Genomic DNA, 20,350 nt, shown 5'->3' on the forward strand with positions numbered 1-20,350 from the left:
CGGTCTCGTTCAGACCGCCAGCCAGCCCAGCGGGAAAGAGGCTTCCACGATGAAGCCGGCTCGGAATCGAGCCGGCGGAGTGGAAGCTGTGCGACGGGTGCAGTTGCACCCGTCGCGTATTTCACTGTCTGCGCAGCAGACAGTGAAATACATGTAGGGGCCCTCTTACGGGGGCCCCTGCAATGCCCATGCCAGTGGCATGGGCACTGCAGGGGCCCCCAGGGGCCCCGCGACCCCCCCTACCGCCATCCGGATCTCGGCGGTCCGACCGCCGGGATCTGGATGGCGGTAGGGGGGGTCAGAATCCCCGCGGCGGTGCAGCAAGCTGCGCCGCCGCGGAGGATTCAATGGGGCCGCGGTACACTGGCGGGACCCCGCCAGTGGTGCCGGTCCGACCGCGGCTTTACCGCCGCGGTCGGAATCCCCATTGAAGCACCGCCGGCTTGTCGGTGGTGCTCCCGCGGTCCTCCGCCCTGGCGGTCAAAGACCGCCAGGGTCAGAATGAGGGCCATAGTCTTTCTATAAATGAAATGCACCAACCCATCCTTTTCTTAAAATTTATGTTATGGATCCGCAGAGCCACTTCCAACCAAGAGTATACATTCAACACTAAAATGGCACATTTTCTACAACCATATGCTATTGCAATTTCTTTATGTTTATCACTGCCTGTGTTTGGGTGTGTCAGTTGCTGAGTAAGTGACTGTGTGTGAGTAGCTGTCTTTTTCCTGTATAGTTATGTAAGTGATTTTCTGGAGCTGTGAGAGGGTGTGTAAATAGTTGTATAGGTGTGTGTGGTTGTGTGGATGTGTATGTGATTCTGTGAGTGAGTGTGGGTGTGTCACTGGCTGTGTGGGTCTGTAACTGGGTGCATAAGTAGCTGTACAGATGTGTGAGTGGGTGTGTAACTGGGTGTGTGCGTGTGGTAGGTGTGGGAGAAGGTGTGTAAGTGTTTGTGTGGGTCTGTGAATGGGTGTGTGAGTGGTTCTCTGGGTCACTAAGTGGGTGTATGAGTGGATGAAAGGTGTGTGAATGAAATCTTCAAGTGGTTTTCAGGGTGTCTAAATGGGTGTGTGACTGGTTGTATGGGTCTGTCGGTGTGTGTATGTGTGTGTGTGTGTGTGGAGGTATGAGTATCAGAGTGGATGTGTGAGTGGTTGTGGTTGTGTAAGTGGATGTGGGTAAGTGGGTGTATGAGTGGATGTGAGTGCCTGTGTGGGCCTATGAGTGGATGTGTGAGTGGTTCTCTGGGTCTCTAAGGGGGTGTATCAGTGACATTTTTTACATGAGAGGTTCCCTCATAAGACCTCCATGGGTCCTCTACTCAATACCTCAACCCTGACACCACATATCCTATTTAATCTGTATTCTGCACCCCATCCCAGGACCTGTGTCCCGATTCACAAAATGGCAGCTGCAACTTTACTCTCAGGTTGAAGTCAGCCAATCATGGCATTGCTGTTAGCATGTGGATAGCAACATGCTGGATCTGCAAGTGGATCTGCGTCTCTAAATATACATAAATCTATTGTTTTGATAACTCCAAAACTACTGAACACATTTTCACCAAATCACAAAAGGCACTCTTTCTGAGCGAAGATCTAGCTTTCTGCCAAAATTTGGTGCAATTTCGTCCAGCAGTTCGGGGAGTATCCATGTCTAAAATCCCTATGGAAAACTGCATGGAGAAACTGTGTTTTTTTACCTCCTCCCCTTTCCGCAGCCCCTGCTTGATGAATCACCCCAAAACTTTTCCAGGCAGCAGCTGAAGTGGCCACCTCCAGAAGGTAATATATCATATATATATATATATATATATATACATATATATATATATATATACATATACATATATATATATATACATATACATATATATATATAGTTAGGTTCTGAATTTAATTTCAAGTAACTATAACTCATGCCCTGATGTAACTATAACTTGCGCCCCCACTATGCAAAGTTTTCTCATCAATACTTTTACTGCAAATATTGCAGTGATGTTATCAATGATATCATAAATAATGTTGTAAGTGATGTACTATATGGGGTAATTAGCAGTGCATGGTGAAGGCGCGAGTTATAGGTACCTTAGAGCATGAGTTATAGTTACTTGAAATACCTCTAACTATAATTGCTGAATTTCTATGGTTTTGTGGGAGTAAATTCAGAACCTAACTATAACGTCCCTGTAACCTTTGTGTTTTTAAGTGAATTACTATGTTTTTTCCTATGTTTATTTCCTAACTATATCATCCCTGTAACCTTTGGTTTTTTCACTATGTTTTTTTTCACATTAAGGTATTTCAATTACTTTAATTACTTTACGTTAATCCAACCACTGCCGCGCACAGGGCTGTGCACAGCAGGTGTTGGCTGCCGGGCCTGGCCTGCTTCCCACCCCCTAGCCAATGCAGGATAGAAAATAGCGGCTGCAACTTTTCTGTCAGTTTGCAGGCAGCAAATGAGGGCCTTGCTTTTCCCCAGGATCAAAGTAGAATCCTAGAAGGATCCGCAAACCAGCTGAAAAAAAATAGGCAATTTTTTGCCCATGAGCGGTCCCTAGGAGACCCCTCCATCTGTCCTATGGGGTCAGGATATCTGTATCCTGACCCCTTATATGTTTTTACACTATTCTTTTTCCACCACCTGCCAATGCGTGTAACCAAATTGCAGCTGCAACTTTTCTGTCAGGTTGCGGCCAGCCAATCTGGGCCTTGCTTTTCCCCCAGATTTGTGATGGATCCCAGGAGGGACCCAGGAGCAGTGGCAGCCGGAAGGTTTAGGAGGGAGGGGGGTGGGCGGGAAGCACACACACACTCATTCTTTCACACACACACGCATGCACGCAAACACATCCATAAACAACACTGATAACATTCAAACATGCATGCATGCATACTCCAAACATTCATTTTAAAAGATCACACACACACACTCATTCTTTCACACACACACATATGCACGAGCGCACGCACATCCATTAACAACTCATAACATTCAAACATGCATGCACCAAACAATCATTTTAAAAGATCACACACACACTCACACACTTACCTTCAGCCTCAGAGGCCCCAGGAGGGTTGGGACTGCTGCCTTTCCTCATTGGCTGACCTGGGAAGGCAACAGTCCCACCCTCGTCACAGAGTGGGATGGGCTCAGTGAGACTGCTGACCCAACCCCACTCTGTGACGAAGTGTCACTGATTGACACTCGCCCTGGGCACTTCAGGGCTTAAACCTGAAGCACCCAGGTCAAAGTCAATGGGTGACACTTTTCTCGTCACCCAGGGGAGGGCCTCGAGGCACCTTTTCTGAGCAGAGGAGGTCACGCCCATAGGAGCTGTGACCTCCTCAGCCCAGCAAAGTTCAGCTTAGGAAGCCAGGAGTCAACGCAAATCGCGCATGTCTGCTCCTGGCTGCCTGACCTGAACATGAAGAGTGCCTAGGGCCCCTCCGCCCTCAATTACGGGCTGCACCTGCCCAGGAGGATCCATGCCTACAGGTATACAAATGTCTTTTTACTTTAATATCTCAAAAACTACTCAATGGATTTATGCCAAATAACAAAAAGTCTGATCTCCAGACCAATAGCTATCTTTCTGACACATTTGTTGTAACTTCATCTAGCGGTTTGAGCTTCAGGCGTGTCTATAAACTCTATGAGCATTAACATAGTAAACTCACTTTTTTTACCCACTACCCCCCCTTTTTCTCAACCCCTGCCTGATGGATCATCCCGAAACTTTCCATGCACAACATGACCATTTTTTTGGGAGACAAGTCAAAAAACACTTTTTGGTCACTAGGTCCTAACTGTAACTACTTACCGGGCACTGCCAGTAGGTGATGATAGATAGATCAATTTACCTTTGGATAATTTGTTTGTTAATATTCTGGCTTAGATATTTTCAGCTCACACCTTCAGCAGGAAGAGCTGCAGGATGACTTTCTTCAGGCCCAGCAGCCTAAAAGCAGTGATGATGCAGTGCAAGCATAGAAGCTTTGCTCCAGGGCTTGCCAGGTGAAAAGGAGTGAGAGCTGATGACTTTCGTATCTTAGTTGTTCACACAAAAGAACATGGCTTCAGTACTTGCAGATGAACGAGCATACAGAGAGTGCCAGCGACGGGGCTAAGCCATGTCACTTGGTTCAGTACCAAACAAAGCAGGACACCACACACTTGCATGTCCTCCTGAACTAAGATCTCACTGCCAGTCCCTAAACCTCATTGCTACAGCACCCACAAGGGAGGTTTGTAGCCTACAGAGGCAGATTTGCTATAGGGGAGGGGGGTCTACTGGGCACGTGGAACAAGGCCATACGATTGAATATACTACTGTGGGCCCCTGCGTGATAGAGCGATCTTCATGGGCAGGTTAACAGCCAGTTTCATGAAAATCACTGTGTGCAGCACATGAGGCGTGCATGGGGGAAACGATATTTATTTATAAGTGTCTGATCGTTTGTAAAGACACTCGCATGCACGAAGCTGCACACAGAAAAGTGACGATGTAAAATGAGGACGCAACAGGCTGAGCTAACACGGCAACACATTTCAATTGTTACCTGTCACAGCTCCCGTCAGAATACCATTCGCTCGGTATCCCACACTTCATCAACCTCTGCTGACACCCCAACGTTCTAAAAGGTGCTCAAGCCTCGGCGCGCGCTAACACAACGTAAATTAAGGGGGAAAAGTAGTGCCAAGTAAGTATGTCTTTGCTTTTTTTAAAAATATGTTTTTTCAGTCAAAAAGGATCATCACAGGTACCATTAATTTAAACAGAAAAAAATGAGGGGGAGGTAACCTCTGTAGCCCACACATAGATATAGACAAAGATACATGATATGAAGAGAAACACAAAGAGGGCGGCAGAGTGAGGGGCGACAAATACCATGCAGCAGACGACCACTACAAATCTAGACCTATTGACTATGAATTGGTAAGAGTTGGTTTTTAGGCGTTAAACTGCAGTTCCCAGTTAAAACCCGCCCAGATCCTGTCCTATTTCTTAAGTGAGCGAATACCCCTCGCTCTAGCCAATGCCAGTTCAGACTCGTAATCTGGCCATATAACCGCCTAGCATTCAGTAACCTCCAGCGGGGCCGGAGATACCCATGCTCTAGCAATGTGAAGCCTGGCAGAGACAATGATTATAGACACCTGTTTTCTCAACCCAAGAAGATATTCCATTCTATAACCCATCATTATCTCCATAGGAATAAAATGTGTTACAATTCCCAGACATGATGCTGTTACTTGAGTCATCCCTTCCAAAAATTTCTGGAGAGCAGGGCATGTACAAACATGTGGCATATACCGGCTGCTGGGCAGCCACACCTGGGACAACTAGTTTTATCAGCACCAGAATTCCCACTCCAATAAGTGATTCTCTCTGGTGCATAATACAAATATTAAAGTGCTGTAATTTTAAATTAATTGAGTGCACAGAGCAAACCACAGTCTCCAGGGCACTATAGATTTCTGATGGCAGAATCTCACAAGAAAGCTCCTTTTTCCACTTAGCAGTCAGAAGTAAGGTTTCATCAGTCTGAGGCTCACAGAACCCACAATAGATTATACTAACTGGAGATTTTCTACTTGCCCATTTAGTGCATATTTCCTGCCAGATGTGTATGATGTCATTGATACATTGACATTTTACACACTTATAATAATTGGGGTCTGATATTGTACAAAAAGAGAGCCTACATTCAGACCCTAATGCCAATCAATAGCCCAAACCCGAAGAGACTGGCTCTGCTTCTGTTAACAAGTTGCGCAGATGTCCTGCAAACGCTGCCCAAAAATATAATTTAAGATCCAGTACCTGCTGGCCTCCCTGCCTCTATGGAAGTTTTAAGAAGCATTTGGCACGCCTAGCCTGTCTGTAACCTTAGATAAAGCAGCCAATAACAACTTCTAAATGTTTGAAAAAAATTGCGGACCCGAAGTGGGATTGCCTGAAACAGATACAAAACCTGGGAAGAATGTTAATTTTTACGATATTGCAACGACCAATGATATTGAGCGGAAGCCTAGTCCAAAGCCGTAGTTTAGAAGTAATTGATGTGAGCAAAGGCTCATAGTTCAATGTAATGATTTTGTCAACCTGTGTACTTAGATTACTACCATGATATGTGGCCAAGGGTGTTACCCCCGGGATTGAAACAGCCGGCCTAAAGTTCGACAATAACAGAGTTTTAGCTGTGTTTAATTTATAGCCTCAGAATATTCCAAATTTGTTAGCTTCCTCTTTTATACAGTCTAGAGCAACTGATGGATTAGATGTATATACAGTGAGATCATCAGCATGTGCAGTAATTTTAAGTTCACAACCACCAGACATCAGCGGCTGAATGCCGCCATTCATCGGCAGAAATTGGAGGTATGACTCCAAAGAAAAAGCAAATAAAAGAGGAGAGAGCAGAAACCCCTGCTGGGTGCCCCGATCAGTCTTGAATGGTGATGAAGATAGCCCAACATACGCCAGCTTAGCACAAGAGGCCCTATATAAAGACTGTACCCACTTACAGAACTGATCACCAATCCGTAAAGCTCCATTTTTATCCAAGACAGTACCACATTACACAATCGAAAACCCTCTTGGCATCTAACAGGACCATAACTAGCGTTTTACCTAATCTTCCCGCCACATCAAAGGCAGCAATTGTCGTATTGGTGTAGCTCATGGTAACTCTGCCTGGTATAAAACCATACTGCTGGCAAGAGACTAAGATTGCAGAGAGACTACAGTAAACATGTCTTTCCCTCTTTAGAACTATTATTACATGAAATTGTCCACGAAACATATGGACAGGCTCATCAGGATTCAGGACTATTAGTACATGAAATTGTCCTTGAAACATATGGACAGACTCACCAGGATTGTTGAATTCCATGGTTGACAAGTCCAGGAGCAGCTCCTGGCGGGGGCGAGGCAGAGCGGGGACAAAAAAATAATAATTTAAAAAAGCCCAAAACTTACCTGAATCGCCGCTGCAGCCGCCACCACCACTCCGCTCCTCTTCCCTTCACCGCAGGCTGCAGGCACAGGCTCCCAGCCTATCCTGCGCCCAATCTGAACGCTGCTGCATGACTGCAGTGTTCGGATTGGTCATAACACCCGGCAAGGGCACTCCCAGGCAGGCTGGGAGCGTCTGCCTGCTCTCTCTAACCCAACAACACAGTGCCAGGTTGGACAGAGCTTAGTGCGCATGTATGTTTGGCCGGCCCGCTCTGTTAGCACATCTCACCTTATTTGGGTTCTTATCTTTAAGTTATAAGGGGACACGTTAGAGGTTTGATGAAACTTTTGACTGCACTTAGAGTAACTCCCACCATAGGTCTCAATTTCAACAGTATCAATGATCTTTGGAGTCAGTAATTTCATGCACCATGACCCCTTTGGCAATGAATAACCACATCTTTATTTAAAAGTTAGAATGTTTATTTCCCTGTTAACAATGCTAATATCACGTAACTCAGTCTCAAATTCAAATGATATACAGAAACAGCACTTGTTGACCAAGTGTTCTAAAGAACCTGAATTTAACCAAAGTATGAATTGTTACACACTCTAGAATTACAGTACAAATCAATAACAAGAATAACTGTGCGATGGAAATAGCATACATTTAGATTCAGCAACTGAGTTACATCTATTAATTACTAAGAGCAACCTACTGGCATGTAGGGTCATCCCTCACTAACCTTCAAATGAGAATATCATGTTTGGGCTTCATGCAAAACAATTTAATCAACACAAATTTGAAAAAAACATCTAGCTATGGCACTGTCAAAATTAGCAGTTGGAAACAAGGGACAAATTACATCAAACAATAACATTTGATTAATACCTTTCCTCTGGATGGATCAGCAAGCTAGTTCATTTGCGTTAATTGACTACAGGTAATCTCTTAACTTATCAAATCGCCAGTATACCTACTCAAAAAACTGAATAGCATGGACATGCATAATTAAGATGTCAACAGTTTTTGTGCAAATGTTTGAGAACTGTTTGTTTTGATGCACTACACAAGCACTTTCTTTCACCTTTCACACATAAAGCACCACAATGTTTGAATTACGAACATTTATGTTGCTGTATCACTCAAATATATATCATTTTAGTAACTGTGTTGTCTGGACCTCAAAGTTTCTCGTCTAGGATAATATTTCATATGAATCACAAAAAAAATCATCCAACCGAACCAATTATTTGTTTGTACAGTATATAACACTCAGGTTCTGAGGAACACAGGGTCACCCTATTGAAATTTAGCATAGGTTAAAGGTGAGAGCACAAACAGTAGATCCTGGAAAGTAATCAATAGACATAGTCTCTGATTAGATGAAAGGTTTCAATTACTCATATTGGGCTCACAACCCAATCCAATTACGTGATCTATGCAAACACACAAAAAAATCAGGGACCATATCGTAAAAACAAAAAAGGTGCATCAAAAGAGGGGTCCAGAAAGCATCTTTTGGACAAGTTAGGGCAGCTCTAATGTGAAGCAACAAGATGTCCTACTGCTGGTCTCAATGGGTCAGAACAAGGTGTATACTGCCCAAACTAGTCTCCACAAGGCGGTTAGTTGAGTTAATAACACCAAACATACAGTGGCGTAAAATGTATCTTGCAAATATAATAAATTATTAACAGAAATGTGGGGCTCTCCCTTTGCATATGTAATGCTCCCCGGGGATCTTTCTAAGATTTAGAGGGCAGAATTGCAAAACATGGTACAGATACATAAGGATGTATATTCTAGTCAGCTTGGCTCAGTGAAACAATTAGAACATGATGTGGGGAAGCAGTGTCATATCCAGCTTGTCCTTTCATAACCTCAACAACAATCTTGAAAGACAAAGATAAGAAAAGGAATAAGAAGATGGAGGACAGTCAATATCAAGTCCATCAATGACTGAGAAAGCACAGTAATCCTTATTCCTAAGTCTGATATGGCTCCAGAATGCATAAGTGCTTGAATAGGATCACTGTGTGTAATGTTTATCCTACAGTATGCCAAGGTGGATGAACCTCTGGACAAACAGGACCTTCTCAGTTCATCTCTACATAGATCTCTCGAGGGCATACTGGCAAACTATAGCCAGTGCATAAGACTAGCCTGGTTTGCCTTTGTGTGCCGGGCGGGCCTCTTTGAATGACAGGCCATGCAATACTCTAGAGGAAACTAGGCAGACTAATCAACCAGTGCCCGATGGGCTGTAACTATTTGCTCTAGCATACCATGATGTGGAATGGCAGTGTTATCTTCAGTCCATGTTAGTAATCTGACACTGAACACATTACAACTCAGCAGACTGCCATAAGAGATGCATGCCTAATTGTAAAGTCAAAACTCTCAAAGTGGTCACTTGCCGAAAGAAACCTATGGCTGAGAAATGTGTGACTATGGTGAGGTGTTTGAAGAGATCCCAGTCCGCAGCCACTTACTTAGATGATTCAATGTTAGGTGAAACAGGCAAGATGTGTGTTGGGATGCTAAGAAGTTGAATCTCAAAGGCAGGTGACTACTAGTTCAGCCATAATGTTGAGGGACAGAACTTCCTACTGCAGGTACCAATCCGTTAAAAAAAGATGTTTGCTGCCTAAACGGGTCTCCATAAGGTGATAGTTAGATTATGACCATTTCTTGTCACACAACTTGTCTGCTGTACTCTGAATGCCACAGTGTCTGAGCAGGCCCATTGGCTAGGATCACTGACACAATATCATGGTAAACAATATTGTTGACAAAACTACTGTGTCAAAATTTTTGACTACCGCAATATCGTGCTCCGTGGCAAATACAAATATATTGGAAAAATAATATTGTTGACACTAATATTGTCCAAAAATAGACAAATATATCATTTTTTAAATATGTAATACTATATAGAAATATATACTTATATAACTTCACAAGACACATAAATATATGTGTTTGTGTTTATTTAAATATTATATATATATATATATATATATATATATATATAGTGTAACATAAGTAAAAAGTCATTATATTACTTTATTATTCTACATTTACTATGAAAATATACAATATAGTTAATATAAATATGTATTTTACATTATGCATTTAATATTTTACATTTATTAATAAGAAAATATATATGACAATACATATATTCAAAGTAATAAATCTAGTCTATATCTATATTTAGGGTTTTATCTCTCTCTCTCTCTCCCCCTCTCTCTCTCTCTCTCTCTATATATACATATATATATATATATATATATATATATATATATATATATATATATATATATATATATACACATATATATATTTCTCCACCAAACAATGCCCGGAACGCGGAAGCCTCGCCACAGCGGTCCTGGTCGGGTTCTGAGACGCCCGTAATCTACAAATATAATCCTCTCAGTCCAAGGATAACCAGGACACCTCCGTAGTGTATATATTGCGATTTAATCAGAAAATTGATAACTCCAACGCATTTCGGCCGTAGCCTTGGTCACAGATGGAGGGGGTGTGTATCATACAGATTTAAATGGCTAGAAGATCTAGAAGGTTGTGGCTGAGTAGAAGACATTTCCTTTTCAGTCTGTGGAAGGAGCCAATATAGGATAAAGCAGGCAGAAGCAGTGTAGTAAGATTAAATACTTTATTTGCATGAAGGGAGCCCACGTCTTGTAGATCCCATTTCCACGAATTCCCAACTCCAGCTGGCTCAGCTTGAGTTGGAAACCATGCAAACGGAACCCAGAACAGCGAGCCCCAAGTAAAAGTGAACCATGGTTTGAGAATGTACACCAACATGAGTCATAAATACAAACGCTGAAAATGTTAACTTAACACTACACGGTCTCAACTTGAACTTGGATGTGTTCCGTTTGAGAGATACTGTACTCATTTCCAGTCAATGGACTCGGGAAATTAGAGCTTATTTTGGATAATACTTTATAAGGCCACTGAGTCATGAGCTAAGTAGGGAGGAAGATCTCTCAGTTAGTAGAGAGATTTAGGGGGTCATTCTGACCCTGACGGGCGGCGGAGGCCACCCGCCAGAGTTCCCCCCTCCGAAATACCGCTCCGCGGTCGAAAGACCGCAGAGGGTATTCTAAGTTTTTCCCTGGGCTGGCGGGCGGTCGCCAAAAGACCGCCCGCCAGCCCAGGGAAAAACTCCCTTCCCACGAGGATGCCGGCTCGTAATCGAGCCGGCGGAGTGGGAAGGTGCGACGGGTGCTGTTGCACCCATCGCGTATTTCACTGTCTGCCAAGCAGACAGTGAAATACTTGTAGGGGCCCTCTTACGGGGGCCCCTGCAGTGCCCATGCCAGCGGACCGCCGAGAACTGGATGGCGGTAGGGGGGGTCGGAATCCCCTCGGCGGCGCAGCTAGCTGCGCCGCCTTGGAGGATTCAAAAGGGCGGCGGTACACTGGCGGGAGACCGCCAGTGTTGCCGGTCCGACCGCGGCTTTACCGCCGCGGTCGGAATGCGGCCTGTCGGCGGTGCTCCCGCCGACCCTGGCCCCGGCGGTCTAAGACCGCCGGGGTCAGAATGACCCCCTTAGTGTCACAATTCTACAAAATGCAACTGTTTGCTGCAATGATATCAGTGGCTGACAGTATTGAAAAGTATGAGCAATTTATTTGGTGTAGCAGCATGATAAGAACATATATGCATCTGTTCCAGAAAGTCAACATGAGCTTTGAAAAGAACCAGGTCCTATAGGAACAAAGGAATGATGGGCATTCGGAAACTTGGATAATCCTTGAACTGTTTCAGATAAATGCAGTGTTTGTTCTTGGCCCAAATTGTTAGCTGAATAAAGTAGATAACTGTATACAATCCCACTGAAAAGGAAGACAGAAACGTTGTCAGTAACTTTGCCATGGAACCATACATGTCTTGACTATGATCAGTGAAAAGGTCACATACCTGGAATACACTGAGTCATAATGCTGAAGCTGATCCATACGCCCACCTGCAAGCAAGAAAAACAACACATGTGAGATGCATAAGACTTTATCTATGGTAATCCTATGACACAGCCATAAACAAGTTATTTAAACCGAACTTGGGGCCTCATTACAAACTTGCGGTGTTGGTCAAACTGCCGCAGCTCTGGCGGTCCGACCGGCAAATTACAAATTTGGTGGGCGTACCCATCTGAAGACCACCATCCCCGCCAGGATCATAGATGGGGTGATGGCAGTCGAGCTTGTAATCGGCCATAGGGGTGTGGAACTCAGCGCTGCCTGGCTGATTAAAACTCCACTTTCCGCCAGCCTTTTCATGGCGGGGACTCCGCCATGAAAAGGCTGGTGGAACGCCAGTGCCGGGGACCATGGGGGCTCCTGCACTGCCCATGCCTATGTCATGGGCAGTGCAGGGGCCGCCCTACCCAGCACCCTCGGAATGTGCACTGTCTGCTTTGCTCCTTAAGGGAGCCAAGGCCAATATCCTAACACGTGAGAACCCTTGAATATCCTAACACTGTTCCCGTCGGTCAGCCCAGCGGAAACATTGTAATACGCTTTGGGGGACATCACCTCCATGGCAGTGGCGTCCTCCCTATGAGTTTGGCAATCCCATGGCGGGGCCCCCAAACTCATAATGAGGCCCTTGGTGTTGGGAAATGTCTCAGTTATGCAAAAACACTACCTCTAAAACAAGGAGCATTTCCATGTATGTCTATTAGAAATGTAGTCTACATGCAAAATCTGTGATTAAAATAAAGTACGAAAGTACATATATGTATATCACAAATTTTGCAATTAGGCCTGACAGGCTTATTTAGGAAAGTTTAAGGTTTCATTCTGCAGCACACATAGTTAGGAAATCGCCTCCAGTGATTGCTTTTGTGCGGGAAGGTCTCCCTTCCTGCAGAAAAACAATAATTTCTACAACGCAGACACCCTTGCACAATGGTGCTGGGTGCCTGCGTTGGTGCATGGCAGCCAATTGTGCACCAGTGCAGAGGAAAGGACAGGAATGCCCAGAATCTCATAGATACAGCACATTCCTGCCCTTTTCTTTTGACGAAGGGCAGTGCAGCATGAATCTTTGTGGCACTGCCCTGTCTCAAAACCTTGTAAATGAGGCCCACAGTGTATTATATACCTTTTCAAGCAAGCAGAGAAACCATACTGTCATTGTGGTGAGAAACAAAAGTTATATTTTAACACCTAATAGTAACATAACAAACAGCACATGGAAACTAAGAGCGCCTTCTTCAAAAAATGGCACAATTGAAATGACATATGCTGCCTCCATTCAGTGGCATAGCTTCGGAGGGGAGGTGTTTGAGGTCTGAAAACCCCCAAATAAATACATTTGTGCCTTCGCCATTGGGTCTGGGGTCCCTGAGTTGGGTCTTCTATGACTGTGTCAGTTTATTATGCCATCAGTTTCACTAAGATGTTTTAACCTGTTCATTTTTTAGATCAGTACCTTAAAATATTTCGGGCCAGATTTACAAAGATTTTGCATTGGGGTTGCGTCACTTTTTTGACACAGCCCCAGTGTATAATCTTTTTTGGTATTTACAGAGCCAAGCAAATGTTTATTTGCAAGGCTTCATAAGCAAACATAGCGCAAAGCAGTCTTAGGGGCTGATTACGAGTTTGGCAGTTGAACTGCTGTACTCCAATAAGGTGGTGGGGAGGTGCCCGTCAAGCCGACAGCCTCACCACTGTCATATTATGATGTTTCCACCAGGTTGACGGGGAAACATTGTATTATGATGTTTACGCTTGGCTGACCGGTGGAAAGAGTGTGGAGGCATTGGCCTGTGCTTTCTCAGGGAGCCGAGGCCAATGCCGTCGAACACAGCACCCTCGGAATGCACACTATCTGCCATAGCTGATAGTGTGCATTGCGAGGGTGCTGACAGGGGGCATGTCAGCGAGACCGGATCCTCGGGGTTTGCGCCTGTTCCCAATATGTCCACCTCTTGGCAGCTCCAAACTTTACTAGCTATCATAGCACAGAGTTAAAGAATGGCCAAGCGGGGGATGGGGTTTAGATTGGGAACAGCAGGGAAGGAGACCTGTGGAAGCAAGAGTTAAAAACACAACAGCAAGGTCATTCACATTAATCTTCATGAACTTTGTTTTAATTCTTTAGGCTCTAATAACGTGAGAGATCAAGAACTTTTCAATAACGTGACCTTTTTATACTCATATGCTCTGAACATTGAACTCTCTCAAGTTAATCCTTAGAATAGCAATTACATCACAACAAAAGTCAATGAGTACATTTGTTCCCAAAGAATTAACTGCTATAGGATTCATGAATGATACTGTAGAATAGGCAAACTGACTAAACTTGTTTTGTCTAGAAAGATCCCACTCTGTTTGATCTAAGTTTCAAGATTCAATTGCCCAGAAATTATTGCGCACCTTATTGCCAGACTGCGCAACAAAACTCAACTACCTGGAATGATTGCACGCTCTGCCGATCTGAACTTCAAGGGTTAATTGCCAAGAATGAATCGCGCACACTGTTGCCGATTCAACCATCAAGATTCAAATGCCTCGAAATGATCGCGCACTCTGCCGATCCGAACTGCAAGGGTTAATTGCCAGGAATGAATCGTGCTCACTGTTGCCGATTCAACCATCAAGATTCAAATGCCTCGAAATGATCGCGCACTCTGCCTATCAGAACTTCAAGGGTTAATTGACAAGAATGAATCGCTCACACTGTTGGCGATTCAACCATCAAAATTAAAATTCCTCGAAATGATCGTGCACTCTACCGATCCAAACTGCAAGAGTTAATTGCCAAGAATGAATCGCGCACACTGTTGCCGATTCAACCATCAAGATTTAAATGTCTCAAAATGATCGCGCACTCTGCCGATCCGAATTGCAAGGGTTAATTGCCAATAATGAATTGCACACACTGTTGCCGATTCAACCATCAAGATTCAAATGCCTTGAAATGATCGCGCACTCTGCCGATCCGAACTGCAAGGGTTAAGTGCCAGGAATAAATTGCGCACACTATAAATCACAAAGCCAAAAACTCAAATGTTTCTAGAAACGGAGTCGGGCCTACCCCGACCTCCGTCTTACCGCCCTGTTTGAAGATCCGGAAGATAATGAGAACAGGACCAGGAAATGTCCAAGTAGGCCTATGGGACAGGAGCCCAGGAAAATGCTGCTGCTCTGCACCGGGACCTCTGAATAGTGAGCACGTGCAGCTGGGCTGGGTTCTTTGAATAGACCCAAGCCCCGCCCACATGCCACACCCAGCCAGGCTGCAGGAAGGGCTTGAAAATGAACAATACATTACAAACAGCATTAATGACATTTCAAGATAAATACCTGCAATGCAAAAAGTTAATATGCAATATCAACACACAATGCATGAATTATTACATTGCATAAGGTTTGTCATTTTGCATTATGTTGCCTGTGGAGCGCGCACTGTCCTGGTGTTGACAGGGCCCCTGCACTCCAGACTACATGGTCATGGGCAGTGCACGGGCCACCTGTGGCCCTAACTCTACCTTTCCGCTAGCCTTTTCATGGCGGGGACCCCGCCATGAAAAGAATAGCGGAAAGGAAAGTCGTGATCAGCACAGCTCAGCACCACTGTGGCTGACCACGACTTTCACTGCCACCAAACTGTAGGGAACTCTGATCCTGGCGGTGGCGGAGGTCTCCTAGTGGTTCAACCACCAGGATCATCATCTGGCAGTTCGACCACCAGGATTGTGGCTGTCGAAAAGCCACCACGGGTTTGGCGGTCTTAGAACTGCAAACTCATAATCAGGCCCTTCATTTTTACATTAGGTAGATGCTTCATGGATGGTGCATGGCTGTTCACGTGCATTGCCCCATGGATTCCGAAGGAAACCCATATTTCCTTAGGGATCAGATTCACAAAGATTTTGAGCTTGGATTGTGATGCTTTTTTGAGACAGCCTCCATGCAAAATTCTCTTTGGTATGTGCATAGCCATTCAAATGTCAATTTGCCTGGCATTGTAAGAAAAGGAACATAAAGCAGGGCATTGAGCTGCCTTGCATTACTTTACATCAGATAGGCATTTCATCCACCGATGGATTTTGATGCAAACACATATTTACAAATAGTTGAAGGCATGGGTTTGAGACACAATGTTCACCTGTCTGAGGTTGTCATAATGAGGGGAAATATCTTTATTTCACCTCGTTATTTCATACTTGCATGTTTGTAGCATTCTGCAGCACGCATACAAAGAGGAACAAACCTCCAAAGATAATTTTTGTACCCGTTCCTGCACAAAAACTATCCTGACCAATACACACAATAGTGCAAGGGTGTCTGCATTGACGATAGGCAGCCAATCAATCAGGATTTGTAAATTGCAGCTAGTTACCCGTGAAAATATCCAGGTGCAAAGAGTGAGACTGCCTAGCCTAGTCGAGCAACCAGGTCTTGAGACCTTTCCTGAATCAGAGAAGAGAGGAGGAGGTGTACAGGTGAGGTGGGAGATCTTGACGAGACGTAGAAGAAGGAACTTTCTCTGCTGTTCCTCTTGCGGATGCAGGGGATATGAGCGAGGGAGAGGGATGTGAAGATTAGTGGTCTGGGGAGTTGGTGGAATTTCAGGCAGTGGTTGAGGTATGCTGGTCCTTAACTGTGAAGAGCTTTATAGGTGTGGATCATCATCTTGAATTGGCATCTCTTCTGGATGGGGATCCAATGGAGCTTCCTGAGGTGGGGGGGATGTGCGTCTGTTTAGGGTGGTCAAGGATGAGTCTTGCTGCTGAATTTTGTATAGTATGCAGTCTCTTTAGGAGATGCATTTCCGTGATCTAGTCAGCTAGTGTCCAGGGCCTGGGTGATGTTGCATCCAGTGTTGATGGGGAGCCATTTGAATAGCTTGTGACGCATGAGAAGCTGTAGGAAGCTCACAGAAGAGACTGCATTGATTTTGTTTTTCATGGTTAGCTTGTTGCCCAGTATGATGCTGAGGTTGCAAGCGTGGTCAGTTGGGTGGGTGCAGGACCAAGCTCTTTAGGTCACCAGGAGTGGTTCCAAGGGGATGTGTTGTTTCCAAAGATCAGAACTTCCATCTTGTCCGTATTGAGTTTTGGGCAGTTGTTTTTCATCCATTCTGCTATGTCTGTCATACACCTGTGTAAGCTGGCCTTCATGATGGCGGGGTGTTCTGAAGGTGAGAGGATTAGCTAGGTGTCATCAGCGTGGGATATGATGTTCATTTCTTGAGATCTGGCAACGTTGGCGAGGGGGTCATATAGATGTTGAACAGTGTGGGGCTGAGGGATGAGTCTTGGGGAACACCGCATATGATGTCAATGGGTCCAGAGGTGAATGGTGGTAGGCAGATTCTCTGGGTTCTTCCAGTGAGGAAGGATGTGATCCACCTAAGGGCATTTCCTTGGATTCCAATGTGATGCAATCTCATGAAAAGGGTATGGTAGGATGCTGTGTTCAATGCTGCTGAGAGGTCTAGAAAAATAAGGGCGCTGTCACTCTTTTGTCGAGAAGGGATTCAATGTCATATGTGGCTGCAATAAGGGCAGTTTTGGTGCTGTGGTTGGAGTAAACACTTGCCTGGGAGGGGTCCAGTAGGTTTTTCCTTTCCAGGTGTTGAGTGAGTTGGCAGTTGATGGCTTTTTCAAATACCTTGGCGGAAAGGGGAGCAGGGAGATGGGACAGTAGATTTTGAGTTCGCTGGGATTGGGAGAAGGTTTTTGAGAAGGGGTTTGACTTCTGCGTGTTTCCATGCTTCTGGGAAGTCAGTTGAGGTTATGGATGAGTTAAAGATGGCGGTAAGCACCCTGCTGATCATCTTGCTGCTGAGGTTGAAAAAGTGGTGGGAGAAGGGGCTGTTTGGTACCCCTGAGTGTACGGAGTTCATGATGGCTGTGATGTCCTGCCGGTACACTGAGCTTGCCCCAGATGGTGAGCAGGTGGTTAGGAAGCACCTAAGGGGTGGTATCTGCAGGGGCTAGGAGGCTGAGGGTGGTACTGGTGGTGGGTTGGGGTTTGAAGTTTTTGTAGATGGTGGCAATTTTCTCTTTAAAAAAGTCCACTAGTGAATTGCAGAGTTCTTGAGAGAGGGTGATAGTGTTTTCGGATGCTGCAGGGTTGGAGAACTCCTTGATAATTTTAAAGAGTTCTTTGCTGTAGCTGGGGCTGGGTGGCTTGGGTTGGGGCCAGGGATCCTGTGGTTTACCAAAAAGTAGCAAATTTGCACCCATAAAAGTACATCTTGAATGGTTACAAATTTACCACTTTACTATTTTTTTTATAATTCACAAGCATTGGCAATTGTATGCCTGGAAAGCTATGGCAGTCTCAGATTTCTAGGCAAACTACTGGCAATCAACCACCCAGAAGGTGAAGGGATTAATGCTGGCAAATACTCTAACCACTGGTAATCCCTTGCGGTAGCATTTTAAACCATTGTTTTCATGACTGTTCCGCTGTAGAGCCTTATTTAGGATTTAGCAGGCGGAGTAAAGGCAGACAGGATGGCGGAGAACTTTACTGCCTTTATCCTGCCCACCAAATGTAGAAATGAACACCAGCTTGGCAGGCATCTTTATACATGGTCAGGAACTGCCATCATGGCGGTTCCTGCCAATGTAGGAAAAGTTTAGAAAATGGATCTGTCAAACATGATGGCTGGCTGTCAAACGTTTTGAAAGTTTTTTGTTTTTCAAAAATAAACTCAGAAATCAGTAGTTTATTTTTGAAAGATAAACAAAACTAATGGCCACCACACCAGTTTTGTTCCATAGTTTGGGGGGTTATTTTTCAGTTTTTACTCTCTCTCACCACCAAGATATACCTGGCGATGATGGAAAATAAAAAAAAAAGTCATCTGACTATCCATTCTAAATAGGATAGATTACTTACTTCTGATGACACCTACTCCATTGGGCCATTGAAGGAAATTTTACCCTGACAGTAAATTTTAAGCCACCTGTGTGAAACTTGTGGTCTGCCCAACTCAAAATCAAGTGGGTGTGTATTGAGTATGACAACAGGGTGGTCCATCGCAAAATTGTACCTGTCCATCAAACTCTAAATCAGCCCCAGAAAACCATACAATGCAAATCAGTACTGACCCTACTTTTCATGAGAACAGTCCATGCCGACTCTTGGTCACGTCACACATTCACCCCGAAGCCCACTACATTTTGAGTTGGGAAATTTGAGATTCACACCCTCCGAATCTCACTAAGGTAAGCCCCCGCCTCTGCCACCCAGAGGACATGGGCTTGCAATAATGCAGTGCTCCTTCCTCCAGGAAAACTAGGGACACCGAAAGAATACATTACAAAAGATATATTTGAGCAGGACTGTAAAACTGATAGAATTAAGAATGATTTTTAATAAATGCACGTTTTAATACAAGTTGCACATACAGAAACAAGAAATCGTATTTAAAATATGTACAATTGAACACATGCAAATGGATTTTAGGCCTCGTAATGCCAACTTTAAAACTGCATTGTAGAAAAATACAGTGCATACTCAATTTGTTACTATGCATATTAATTAATCACACAATTTTATTAACTCAAACATTGCGCTCTCACTTTGATATTAATAGTGTCAACGGCTCAGCCGAGACTCCTCCTCCAAGCTAATGCTATTAAAGAAATACTAATTTTCCCTTTCTATTGGTAATACCAGTGAATATATTGTTTGCGTTATTTTTACTTTGAAAACAATAACAGCTTAGTCGGTGCTTTAATGAACAAGGATAGCTCTGTTCGATTTTGTTCTATTGAATTCGAGGAACTCTCAGAATTTGAAAAGACTTTCTTTGATGCATGTTTGAGGTCTATATACTGATCGTGATCAAGCTACAAAATGTTGATTTAAAGTGGGTACTCACTAATTCGCTTTGGCACGGAGGTCATAATTTATTGAGTGTGCAATACATATTTGATTTTGAGTTCCACTCTAAGGAATGGAGGCTGACCCGTCATCTGTGCATTTTATTCCACATTCAGTGCTGTGTAGGCAGTGAATATGCACTATTGCTCCCATATTTGCTGCAGTCTTCCATGCAAGTCAACTCACCAAAATTCCAGGGGTAGTGGAAGTGACATCACGCGCCATTTCATCTTTACTTTCACTCACACACAGGCTTACGCAAGCACACATTCACTCATACACACACTCTCTTTTACATAAGCACACTCTCCCCCGCAAGCATCCACACTTACATTTAAAAGGGTTTTTAAGTACCTCAGCTACCAAGGAGGGGCATGTTCCAGTTAGCTGTACTCCATATTTTACTACACTAATATATTATAGATTATTATATAATATTCATTATTAGTGTAATTTAAAAAACTGATTCAAAACAA

The 20,350-nt window shown here is 44.1% G+C and overlaps 1 protein-coding gene across 1 annotated transcript in view; it reads right to left on the bottom strand.

Annotated features, from left to right (window-relative positions):
• Nucleotides 1-11,724: 11,724 nt before the first annotated feature.
• Nucleotides 11,725-20,350, bottom strand: part of LOC138293864 (very-long-chain enoyl-CoA reductase-like) — a 121,793-nt gene continuing 113,167 nt past the window's right edge. The window contains exons 12-13 of the mRNA XM_069233166.1: nt 11,938-11,983; nt 11,725-11,852 (exon numbers count right to left, since the gene is read on the bottom strand). Of these exons, the coding sequence (XP_069089267.1) occupies nt 11,725-11,852; nt 11,938-11,983 (174 nt within the window). The remainder of the gene's footprint in view (nt 11,853-11,937; nt 11,984-20,350) is intronic.

The sequence above is a fragment of the Pleurodeles waltl genome, chromosome 4_2 (genome assembly GCF_031143425.1).
Source record: "Pleurodeles waltl isolate 20211129_DDA chromosome 4_2, aPleWal1.hap1.20221129, whole genome shotgun sequence".
Classification (NCBI taxonomy): Eukaryota; Metazoa; Chordata; class Amphibia; order Caudata; family Salamandridae; genus Pleurodeles; species Pleurodeles waltl.